At 42.6% G+C, this 12,670-nt stretch overlaps 1 protein-coding gene across 2 annotated transcripts in view; it reads right to left on the bottom strand.

Moving 5' to 3' along the window:
- Positions 1-862: 862 nt before the first annotated feature.
- GALNT4 (polypeptide N-acetylgalactosaminyltransferase 4) overlaps positions 863-12,670 on the bottom strand; it is a 74,832-nt gene continuing 63,024 nt past the window's right edge. For both annotated transcript variants that reach the window (XM_068236657.1, XM_068236658.1), the window contains exons 7-11: positions 10,924-11,100; positions 6,905-7,036; positions 4,891-5,001; positions 3,293-3,445; positions 863-1,471 (exon numbers count right to left, since the gene is read on the bottom strand). In XM_068236657.1, the coding sequence (XP_068092758.1) occupies positions 1,340-1,471; positions 3,293-3,445; positions 4,891-5,001; positions 6,905-7,036; positions 10,924-11,100 (705 nt within the window). In that variant the 3' untranslated portion in view covers positions 863-1,339. The remainder of the gene's footprint in view (positions 1,472-3,292; positions 3,446-4,890; positions 5,002-6,904; positions 7,037-10,923; positions 11,101-12,670) is intronic.

The raw sequence follows: 12,670 nt of genomic DNA, 5'->3' as shown, positions 1-12,670 counted from the left end.
TCCAAAACAGGAAGTGACCACAAGCGCGTGTCACACTCTGTTTGGACGGCTGCCAGAACGGGAATACCACATAGTAACAGTGTATTCCCCAAAGGCCTGTTTGGCGGTGTAGGCGTCGAACCGCTGACTCCAATCCACAGTGTTAAGTTAAAGGGGCCCTGAGCAGTGCCATAGAAATGTAATCAAGACTTACCTGGTGTTTCCTGCAGCCCCCGTAGCCCGTGAGGTACCCTTGCATCCTTTTGGTCCCTCCCATGGTCCTGCTGGTGGCTCCGGTAATCCGGCAATTTCGTCACTGTAATCGTCCTCCACCTGCGCAGTTCGCTAAAGACTGAACCGCACATGCCCAGGAAGCTTACAGTGACCAGCGTGAAGATGGCCGGGGGCACATGACTTCAGCCGAAGTCTCCGGAACCGCCAGTCGTACAACGGAAAGGACCAAAAGGAGGCGGGGCATCTCGCGGGCTATGGGGGCTGGAGGAAGCACCAAATAAGTCCAGATTTCAATCTATGGCACTGCTCATGGTCCCTTTAATTCTGGCTTGTATGCAAATTTAATAAAAATCGTATGCAGCTTGGAATTAAGCCAATGAAATACATGGCTTCACAATTCTAATGGGTCAGATTCTAAGATGTATACAATTTGCTTTGCATTTGCTTGTCAGACAAAATTATTGGCATCTCATTGACCTTCTCTACTTGCCCTGTATATTCGGAAATCTAAACATCTGCAATGTTCCCTGGTTGTGGCCAGGCTACAGACCTGCATTATGATGCGCGACAAGTCATGATTGAAACACATTTTCAAAACCATTTACAGAAAGCCTAAAAAAAAAAAAAAAAAAAAAAAAAAAACTAGCTACACTTTACTTATAGACTGTTGTGATTTCAGTAAAACTATTATAGTATGGTTGGTTGGCATTGCCATGGGTGAATAACCGCACATGGTCCCTCACATGGCTTTTATAAATATGGTGAACATACAGACCATTACATCTATTTTTCAGCAAACCAATATACCCTGTACAGATGGACATAGCTTGCAGATGAAGTAAACATAAATTAAAGAAAAAGAGAACTGCAGTCAACAAGTTTGTGATGTACCATTAGGCAACTCTCAAACCAGCAAAGAGCCTACAGCATCACATCCTGTCTATAAAGGCACTTATGCAGAAATCCACTGCTTATTGACTAGATATGTTTTTCATATGAAGTCCGGAAAACTCATCTGTGTTGATGCGTTTACATCACTTTTTACTCAATGTTCAAGAGCTTCCTTAGAGCTGAGGTAATTGCTCATCAGTCCTTTGTTCATATTTTCAAATTCTATCCATTCTTTCTACCTTTCAAACTTCCAAAGCTGGTTTTTATCAACAGAATTACAAGGCATCATCTGCACATCTCCTCTGCCCTCTGATGTGCGGTATGAACTCATACACTTTCCTGATTGTGGATGATAGATTGTTCCATCCTGAAACAAATAAAACCGATACATTCAGTTACATTCTATAGTTAGCCAACAGCTATAAGGGATACTGTAGGGGGGTCAGGGGAAAATGAGTTGAACTTACCCGGGGCTTCTAACTGTCCCCCGCAGACATCCTGTGTTGACGCAGCCACTCACCGATGCTCCGGCCCCGCCTCCGGTTCACTTCTGGAATTTCAGACTTTACAGTCTGAAAACCACTGCGCCTGCGTTGCCATGTCCTCGATCCCGCTGATGTCATCAAGAGCGCACAGCGCAGACCCAGTATGGTCTGTGTCTGCGCAGTACACTCCTGGTAACATCAGCGGGAGCGAGGACACGGGCGTGCAGGCGCAGTGGTTTTCTGACTTTAAAGTCAGAAATTCCAGAAGTGAACTGGAGGCGGGGTCGGAGCATCGGTGAGTGGCTGCGCCAACACAGGATGTCTGCGGGGGACCATTAGAAGCCCCGGGTAAGTTCAGCTCATTTCCCCCGACCCCCCTACAGTATCCCTTTAAGCTCTAGTTTAACTTCCCATTTTTAATGCACGTGACTGTAAATTTGTTTTGAGTAGGAATGCTCAAAGCTTTTTTTTTGCATTGCATGTCTCTAGTTTTGCAGTAAATACATTTAACCTTTTTGGCCGCTGACTTATTTTTTCTATCCAGATGCTACAGTGCCATAGCTGGCTTTACTTGTCCTGCCTCCCCCAGCCAGGTAGCCACCAAATGTAGAGTAGCCCAGGGAGCAATTTTATAGTTAGCTGCTCTGTTCACTGCATCACTTTCTTACTTCTAGGAGCTGTGCTGTGTGCAGACATCATCATCCAGGCCCCGATCACATGACATATGAATGGGACCCGGAGGAGGTTGTCTGCATGCAGTACAGCTCCTGGAAGGAACAGGACACCAGATGCAGCAAACCGAGTAGGTAAATCGTAAAGCACTCCTCTGCATTGACGGCAGGTCAGCTGGGGGAGGCATGACGAGTAAAGTTGGCTGCGGCACCACTGTGCTAAGTTATCTCACACAAGATAACTTGGGCATGACAGCCAGAAGGTTAAAACACCTGGCTGGTTGATACCTTAAGTTCCTTGCAGCTTCCAGAGTGGGAATTGCTTTCCCAGCCCAGAGAAGATCGCCTGACCCTCCTCCCTGTTATGAGAGATCAACTCTTTATGGCCAGTGCTGCAGCTTAATTTCCTCCCTGCTCAGTGTAGTGTAGGGAGAATGCACTCCAATCTAGTCCAAACTATACGCCACGACCCGTCTCCCCGCAAAGGGATGTAAGCAAGCTTCAATAATTGAGGTTAGCACCATCTTCCATATGCTCTTAAGAGCAACGTATATCCACTTTTTGAAATTGCTACCGCATGGGCTACAGCAGAAACAGAACCTGATTCGGTCTACTCTCCTACGTAGGTGGCTCACGCCTGTGCAGTAGAGTAAACCTGATTGGGCTTGGCCATTTCCGCCGGCACCCAAGGGAAACCAGCTAGTGTGCCTGTGCAGGACCAGAGACAATCGCTGACAAATGGACTTTCAGGTGAACAAGTGCTGGAACGCCCTGCTAAGGAGAACAAGGAAGCCTCTTTAGGATATAGAGGCCCCCCCCCCCGCCGAGTTAAGTGCCCCCCAGGTTTATGTAAACAAGTAACATTGTATTATATAGGGGGGGGGGGGGGGGGGGAGAGAGAGAGAGAGAGAGAGAGAGAGAGAGAGAGAGCGCGTGAGAGAATATTTTCTGTAGTACTGCTATTCAGTCGATGGTCAACCATGCGCTGGTATTCATAATATACACTATAAAATAAAGCTTCTAAATACATACATCTCTAAACTCCCAAATGATATTTTCTGGAACAGGACTGCCATCCTTAGGACAATGTCTCATTCCTATAGAGGTCTGATGCTCAGGTACTTCTGCACACAGTTCTGTTACAGAATTAAAGCGAATCTCTCGGTTTGTTGTAAATTCAAAAAACTGGGGGAAAAAACAAACAGTATATTATTATATTACACATGTCAGTTAAAGTGTATAGACACTTTGCAAGGTTTTATGCACATCTGTTCCTTCATCATACATTACACTATGGAAAGTGGAGATAACTACACAAGCAGTGTTACAATAGTCAGTATTAGAAAATCTATGCCAATTTTTAACTTAATGCCAGCAACACATTATAAAGAAGTTGAGACATGGTCATGATTACCACTGTGTTGCATCACCTCTTCCTTTACCAAAACTATGAAAACATTTTGAAACCGAGGAAAGCAATTCTCACAGTTCTGAAATGTTGACCAATTTTTGTCTAATTCAGGATTTCAGCTGCTCAACAGTTCACAGTTCCCTTTGTCATATTTTTTTTCATGAACTGCAAAATGTTTTCAATGAGTAACAAGTCTAGACCACAGATAGGTCAGTTCAGCACCTGAACTCATTTACCAGACAGCCGTGCTGTTGTAATACATGAACGTAAGAAAGGCTTTCTCCAAACGAGATCTTTTGAATCCCAGCACAATGCTCAATAACCTATAAAAAAAATCATTCAGCATGGATGGTGCTTTTCCAGGTGTGCAAGCTACCTATGTCATGTGCACTTACGCACCTAGATCCCACCACAAATGCCGTCATTTGAGCTGTTAGTCCCGCCTAGCTAGTGGAGTTAGATGCTTGTGGGGACACCTCAGCAAGGAGCTGCAAATCAGTGCCAAGACAGCCTATGGTGTATCTGGCTTTACATATAGAGGGAGCAGAGGACACACTAGTGCAAATGGCACATGCCCATCTCAGTCTACAACAATGAAATGCAATTACAGGAAAGAAGTGTACGTTAAAGACATGTTTATTATTTCTTAAAGGGACACTTAAGTCAAAAAAAAAAAAAAAAAGAGTTTTACTCACATAGGGCTTCCAATAGCCCCCTGCAGCTGTCCGGTGCCCTTGCTGTCTCCCTCCGATCCTCCTGGCCCCGCCAGCAGCCACTTCCTGTTTCGGTGACAGGAGCTGACAGGCTGGGGACGCGAGTGATTCTTTGCATTCCCAGACACATTAGCACCCTCTATGCTGCTATATGGTATATGATATATGCTATAGCAGCATAGATGGCGCTATTGTGGCCAGGAACGCGAAGAATCACTCGCGTCCCCAGCCTGTCAGCTCCGGTCACCGAAACAGGAAGTGGCTGCCGGCGGGGCCAGGAGGATCGGAGGGAGATGGCGAGGGCACCGGACAGCTGCAGCGGGCTATTGGAAGCCCCAGGTGAGTAAAACTCATTTTTTTTGTTTGACTTAAGTGTCCCTTTAATAATGTTTTTGTGCCAATGTATTCTTACAATTTTTCATGATCATTTTATTAACCTGTACCAGTATATTTCACCATCTTTGTTTGCCCTGCTGTCTGCATGAGCATTGCATAGTATTGCATACCTGATTGCCACCTTGCCCATGGCATCCAAACAGAGACAAATGCGCCCCAGTAGGATTATGATCTGGGGCATTATAATCTAGACATTCAGATGATATGCCCATACTTCGTACCTAGAAGAAAAAAAATCAAGAAGGTTTTTACATATGCCGGTAATATATACAACAGATATAAAGACTTATTCAACCGCAACAAGCCCATTCTTGTTCTCACTAAGTCCTCAGCAATACAAGCCTCTAGAGATAAATGAAACTGCAATGTCTAACAACAGGAGGAGATGGCAGCGCTTCCAAATGCAGGCTGCACCCAAATTGACTAGCTGCATAGATGTGCAGATTACACATCTTGCATTCAAAACAGATGCAACAAATAGAGGACGTTGGCTTCCAATAAACAGTTTGCGCTCAGATTGTTCAGCAGTAGACTCTTCTACTACGCTGAAGGGTCCTTACAGAAGAGACCTAACCTCAAACTAATAATTAAACACAGTGTAAACCTGGAGCAGCAAGCCATAAAATGGTTTACACATTTTCTAAAGAATGGCGAAGGAATTGGCAGCGCTCCTATTCAGGCTGCAACTGAAATTGATAGTTTTCATCTGTTTTGAATTCAAGGTGTATATTTAAGTCTCTAGGGGGCACTGCACACCTCTGTTGGTAGTCATTTCAGTTGCATCCCGATTAGGAGCGCTGCCAATTTTTCGCTGTTCTCTAGAAGATGTGTAGACCATTTTATGGCTAGTTGCCCCAGGTTTACACTGTTTTTATGTTAGAGGGTAGGTCTCTTCTGTGAGGGCACCTCAATGAGATGGAAGAGTAATACTGAACAATCTGCGCGTAAGCTGTTTTTGGAAGCTAATGTCCTCCATTTGTCGCATCTGTTTTAAATGCAAATTGTGTAATCTGCCCATGTGTTGGGCTCTGCACATCTATGCAGCTTGGCAATTAGGGTGCAGCCTGCACTTGGAAGTGCTACCATCTCCACCTGTTGTACAAAAATGTGCGTCTACTTATGGTTAGCTGCATTCATGTGCATCAGTTTGCATTGAATTTATCTAGTTTAGTGCATAGTTTTTAATTTAAGGAGTGTATTTAAGTCTATAGGGGAGGTGGCGCATTGCACACCTGTGTTGGTAATCATTTCAGTTGCAGCCTGAATAGGTGCCAATTCCTTCGCGGTTATTCAAAGGTCTGCAAAAGACTTGAACATTCTTTTTTTGGGGTGGGTGTAATGTCTAATGCAGAAAGTGTTCATCTGTCATCTGTTATTGTGGCTTAAAGGGAACCTGAGCCAAAGGGTTAAAAAAGATATTTACCCAAAGAGAGGGAAGCCTCAGGATTCTATGTTCCCGCTTACTCAGTGCAGCCTCCCTCCACATCGAGGCTGCACTCCTCTTACAAGCGTGGCCATGAAGTAGCCGCACGAGCCTGGCTGTGCAAGAGCAGTAGCACGAAGCTGCTCGTACACTAGCTGCTTCGGCTCACTGCGCATGCGCAGCCACACTGATGGAAGAGAACCTGATATGACTGGTGGCAATGCCTTGTCGTCAATCTTCTGTGGAGCCACGCTCAGTGAGGGGGACATCAGAGCACTGATGAAAGCCTCAATAGGAGTCTGAGGATTCACTCTCTTTCGGCAAGTATCTCATTTTGTACCCGAGCTTCCGCTGGGGTACACTTTAAGAAGTACTTTTAACTTTCAAGAAGGATTCCTAAATGCCTTGCCTCAACAAAGTCATCTGTGCAAGCTTTGAGAAAGCCCCATGCTACAAGGCGAAACGTGTAAGCAGAGCCTATTGGCGGCACACGTGGTTCAGAGGAGGAAGAGGTGTACGAGTACTTCCACAGTCACTGACCACATACAGGAGAGGGATTCAGAGACTTCAGCACGTATAGCCTGCTTTATTACAAGCTTTTTTCAAGCTAGGTACTGAAGCATTCTCTGCCATCTGCCTACGAGACAGATGGAACGGTGTTCTAGGATTGGTGAGACTATTATTCTATTAAATACACCTACCGCTCCATGCCAGCCAGGACGATCTTCAGGTACATGCAACTCTGGAAAAACATTTGCCAAGTACCAATCAAAACTATTGCACTGCAATCTCTCTCTGATCACTTTGCGTTCAGAAATATCTCCATATTTTTCCTGAAAGTAAAAAAAATTAAAAAAAAATTGCCATTGGTACCCAAATGCTAATGGAAATACAGTTTATATTGCAAATATTCAGAACTGTATGCTTATATGAATCATGGACAATGAATGTACAAATAATACACTTCCCTGATCTGGGAGGTATATCACAATTCAGCATGTGTGTGTCAAACAGCTTTGTTCAATATTCTGAAAGTGCCCATACATCAGGCGATGGGCCAAGAGAGAGATATCTCTCTGATCAAAAAGAGATCTGTTGCCTGGTCATACACCACAGACTTATCGACAATAGATTTCAGTATTCAGTATAATCTATCCGGAAAAAGCCTAGTGCCACCTTCCTTGCCACCACCCAAGTGTTACATATGTCCCCCCCCCCCCCCCGCCCAGGGCTCATTTGAATGGTGTCCTAATCCATCCATCCACAGTGGCCAGTGGTCCGTTGCGTATGTCAGCCGTAGTGATATGGAACGATGTTCATCCGAACAAGTCTTAAAAACTTTGTTACTTTGAGAAAATAAAAAAAATGATTGCCAATGAAAGAGTCTGATCCTTTGAAATTTAATGATGAGCTGGTAAACTCTACCACTAAGTTTTTGCCCCTCTCCCTTGGATTACCTGGGATGGTAGATGCAAATTGCCACAGAAAATCAATTTCCTATTTTAAATATACCTCTTTAACAAATCTGAATTCTGCTGATTTGTTTAATTACAGTAGACTGATTTAAATATTCAGTTTTATTTACCTGAATGGCTTACAGAAAATCTATAGTTTTAATTTTTTCTATTCATGATTAAAATACTGATACAGAAGTTTTAATTAACATAGCAATCAGCAGATCAGCAGTAAGTGTAGCTGCCAAGAAAGAAAGTGAGCACTGAACTAACTGATATGCAGGTCTGTAAAATCTGATTAGCAGGCACTGCAGGGTTATTTATGGACTTAGGATTTCCATTTAGGATTATAATAACATTTTGAGTACTGCCTCAAGTAAAATAATTGCACCCTGAATGTAATGTTTATCTTTACAACAACGCAATATCATGCTATATCAGTTTGTAATTCCAAGCATTGAGGGCTTGTTTCCACTGTAGCGGTGCGGAATCGCCTGGATTCCACCGCTGAAGAAATCGCATGCGGCTGCGTTTCCGCATGCAGATTTACCCGCGATTTCGCATGGCAAGGAGCCATGCGAATTTAACCATGTCACTGCCTGTGTTAAGTTCCATTGGCTTTCATGCGAAATCGCGGGGAAATCCGCATGACAAAGCCGCATGCGATTTCCCTATTGAATACATTAGCGGCGATTCGCCCGCATTCCTGCCGCACGCGAATCTGCACGACCCTGTCGTGCAGATTTTCCCCGCACCGAAAAACGCCGCCGCCGCCGCACACGTGGAAACAGCCCCATCCACTAACATTAAGTATGCGAATCCGCATGGAGTGCCCGCATGCGGATTCGCTATAGTGGAAACGAGCCCTCAAAAGGAGCTGTCAGCCATACCATCTCAGAAAAAAACCCACATATATAAGTAGATAAATACTTGTTCTACTTACATAACATATGTATTGCACTGTCCAAGTTTTGATTTTAGTGATTTTTCTACAGTAAAAAAAAAGAAAATCCTTATTAGCATTTCCCATTTTATCTGTGGTCATTTTGAATCCAATCCTGATGTAATTTCCTCCCTTACTTTCCTCTGCCTGTTATGCCCACCCTTCACTATAGAAAGTGCATTGTCTCAGCATGATAAATATTGGCCAATCAGAGAGGAACAGAGGTGTGGGAGGGGAAAACAGGAGGGAAAAAGGCTTCAGTGAACCAGGCTGGATTAATTAAGTCTGAGGGGAAGCATAGAAGCAAATAAGGACAACCCAGCATCCCCCGGAAACTTCCTTTTTGTGTATTAAATGTTGTGTGTACCAAACAAGAGTCGGGTAAACTGGTGAAAGATCATCTATCAACAAGAAAAGTAATAGTGATTTTAACTTTTGGATTGCCTGGTTAGAATCCTTATTACTTGTTTATCTGATAAAAATAAAGAATTGATTTTTGATTTTATGCTCGACAGTTACACTTTAAAAAAAGAACAGATCACATGTCATCTATTGTCCTCATGCCTGCACACAAACAGTTTGGTCAGTCTATTACTCAGCTCTCAGTTTCCCCTTGGCATTCAAAGTTTTTAATTAGATTTAAAATTTTAAAATATGAAGGTCTCATACTTTATTTCTTGTTATTGTTGTTATTACTTGTTACTATGTAAACCATTTATTTTGCAAAAAAAAAAAAAATCAATAAAAATGAGAGTAAGGAAAAAAACAAACAAATCACATTACTGTACCACATCACTTTTGTAGTTTATGTGTGTTTAGTTTAATATTTAACTCTTATACTGTGCTTATGTAAAACAAATTGGCCATTAAACAACATTTCATTGTAAAAGTATAATTTATTTTAAGGGAACCTAAAGCCAAGGGGAAAAGTAGTTTCACTTACCTGGGGCTCCTACTGGCCCCCTGCAAAGTCCTGTGCCCGCGGCAGGCCAACACGATCCTCAGGTCCCCAACCACGGCTTGTGCAGGCCTGGCTGTGTCCTCGTACACACCGATGCAGCTGTCCTGTGCATGCGTAGTACAAGAAAGCTTGTACTGTGCATGCGCAGGACATGGCGTAAGTATGAACGAGGATGCGAGCGTGGCCAGGCCCACACAGGTGCAGCGGTCATCAACTGGGCAGTCGCTAGAAATCAAATCTGAGCCGTGCCGGGGGACCTGAGGAACGTCTTGACCTGCCGCAGGCACAGGATGTCGGCAGGGGGCCGATAGAAGCCCCAGGTAAGTGGAACTTTTTTTTTCCCTTTGGCTTTAGGTTCCCTTTAAAGAACACCATTAATTTGTATTCAGGTCACCAACACAAACCAAAATATCCATTTTCAGTAAGGGCCTATTTCCACTACACACGGATTGTGGATGCAGAAAACTGACTCCAATGAATGCCTATGGGAAATCTTCATCAGAAAAATCACAATTAGTGGAAACAGGCCCATAGGCTTTTATTGGAGTCAGTTTTTCTGCATCCAGAATCCACGTGTAATGGAAACAGGCCCTAAGGGATGGTGAATTTCTAATTTGGCATACTGCATTTTAAAGAGACTCCGTAACAAAAATTTCATCCGGTTTTCTTCCATCCTACAAGTTCCAAAATCTATTCTAATGTGTTCTGGCTTACTGCAGCACGTTTTACTATCACCATCTCTGTAATAAATCAACTTATCTCTCTCTTGTCAGCCTGTGTCTGGAAGGCTGCCAAGTTCTTCAGTGTTGTGGTTCTGTGATGCATCTCCCCCCTCCAGGCCCCTCTCTGCACACTGCCTGTGTGTTATTTAGATTAGTGCAGCTTCTCTCTGCTCTATTATCTTTTACAAGCTGGATAAATCCTCCTCTGAGCTGGCTGGGCTTTCACATACTGAGGAATTACATACAGGCACAGCTGCCTGCACTCTGCAGGAAGAAACAGCCTGACACTTCAGTGGAAGATAGCTGCAGGGGGAAAGAAACACACAAATGATCTCTTGAGATTAAAAAGGAAGGCTGTATACAGCCTGCTTGTGTATGGATGTATTTTCTATGTGTGGACATACTGTACATCAACCTACTTCCTGTTTTGGTGGTCATTTTGTTTGTTTATAAACAAACTTTTTAAAACCGCTTTTAACCACTTTTAATGCGGCGGGGAGCAGCGAAATTGTGACAGAGGGTAATAGGAGATGTCCCCTAACGCACTGGTATGTTTACTTTTGTGCGATTTTAACAATACAGATTCTCTTTAAACTTTGAGAAATTTTAGGGAGTTACCGTCCACTTATTTCTGACTTACCTTTCTTGCAGGTGGATTTCGGTTGTAAAAATGTTCTTTATAATGATCCATCCACACCTCAGCAGCACGAGCAGTATTTTGTAGAAAGTTTGGTCTAGCATAAGGTGCTTTCTTGGGAAAGACATGTCCAACATGAGAACAAGGGTGGATCTCTAATGTGCCACCACACTGCCACACCTGTTATGTATGGAAAACAAATATAACAAAAGGCATTCATCTTATTCTGATCATGTCATATCTCACCAAGTCATAGCTGCAGCAGTGACAGGTATAAAGGTTACTTGTCAACTGCCCAAATTAACAAAAAACTAGTCAGTGTGTGCATACTCTAAATGTCATACATTTGACAAGGGAGGTAAAAACAGAGTTAAACATTTATCTACCTGGCCAAAATTTTAAAATTAAGCAAATGAAAAAAAAATATACATATATCTCAAAACTAAGTATATAAATGGTTAAATGATCTTAGCAGGCGCTGCAAAATCAATTTTATTGAACAGATGGTTGTTTATGAAAGGTTGACAGGCATACATTAGCCCTGCTACACTACCCAAAGCAAACCTTAATGCATCACCACCTGTCTACAGCACTGCAATACGAGGGTCAGAAAAGCATACCTTTACCAGACTCACTATAGGTGTGAGCACTTCAGTGAAGCTCAGGAGCTTTATTGTACCTTCACCTTGCCTGACTCAGTGCTTTTGTGTGTTCCTCATGTACTGGCGATTTTTAAATGCAACTTTTGAACAACATAACCCGTCAGTGCATAGTGTGTTCTATATATCCAGCTTCTACCTGTAAGTCTGGCACAGGTTTCTTTTAAAAATCAGGTATTAGCCTATAAGGGCAAGTATGCATTTTCCAATACCTCAGAAAGCAAACAAAAGTGGTCAGTAACAAAGTTGTAAGGTACTCTACTGTATATGGTTATTCCAGGTTATTCTACTTGCAGTTCTTACGCTTACTGTAATTCAAAATGTATATTAGAAGAATTCAACAATATGGAGAAATTCAGCCAGGCAGTGTTCCAAGCTCTCTCTAATTACCCACAATTCCTTCCCCCCAACAATTTTTCTTTTAAAGTCCTATTCCGAATGTGGGATGATGAGGAATAAAGAGAATGACAAGAAGACACAAAGGGCCATATGCAATTAACACTTTCTCCTTCGTTTTCTCCTAGGAGATCATTTTTAATCTTCTATTACTGTAGGAATAACTTTTTAGCACTCTGCAATTGAAAAAAAAGTACCACAAAGTAGATGAAAGAGCACTATCAAAATTATGTTGAGTACTTTCTTGCTTGCTGGTGGTTTAAAAGGCATTTTACTGGCAAGTTTAAAAATATCACTTAGGAGAAAACTCAGGAGAAAAAAGGTAATTGCATATGGGCCCTAATGCATAGTTTAAATATACATTCCTTTGACTTATCAAAACAATCTGGATGAGACAAGGAAAAAAAAAAGAGAACACTTGTACAGCAACTTGTTTATCAAAGTTTCAGAAAATAACGTATATAAATGTATAATAATAGGCCATTAGCCTTGCCACATAAAAAGCAATAATGTCCCACAACTGTGACTGGAGAAAAATTAAAATGCTAAGCAAACCCAAATGTGCATTCCTTTTTATTGCAAATAGGACAGTTAATAAACGTCTATTTTGCAGAAATGCACATGCACCATCAATGCATGGTGTGAAGTGGTTAATTTAGTGTCTACATTAGTCACAGTGCTGTACTAGTAAGTAT

This window comes from Hyperolius riggenbachi, chromosome 5 (genome assembly GCF_040937935.1).
Source record: "Hyperolius riggenbachi isolate aHypRig1 chromosome 5, aHypRig1.pri, whole genome shotgun sequence".
NCBI classification, from domain to species: Eukaryota; Metazoa; Chordata; class Amphibia; order Anura; family Hyperoliidae; genus Hyperolius; species Hyperolius riggenbachi.
The sequence above is the reverse complement of the archived record's forward strand: the minus strand, read 5'-3'. Positions and strand labels throughout refer to the sequence as shown.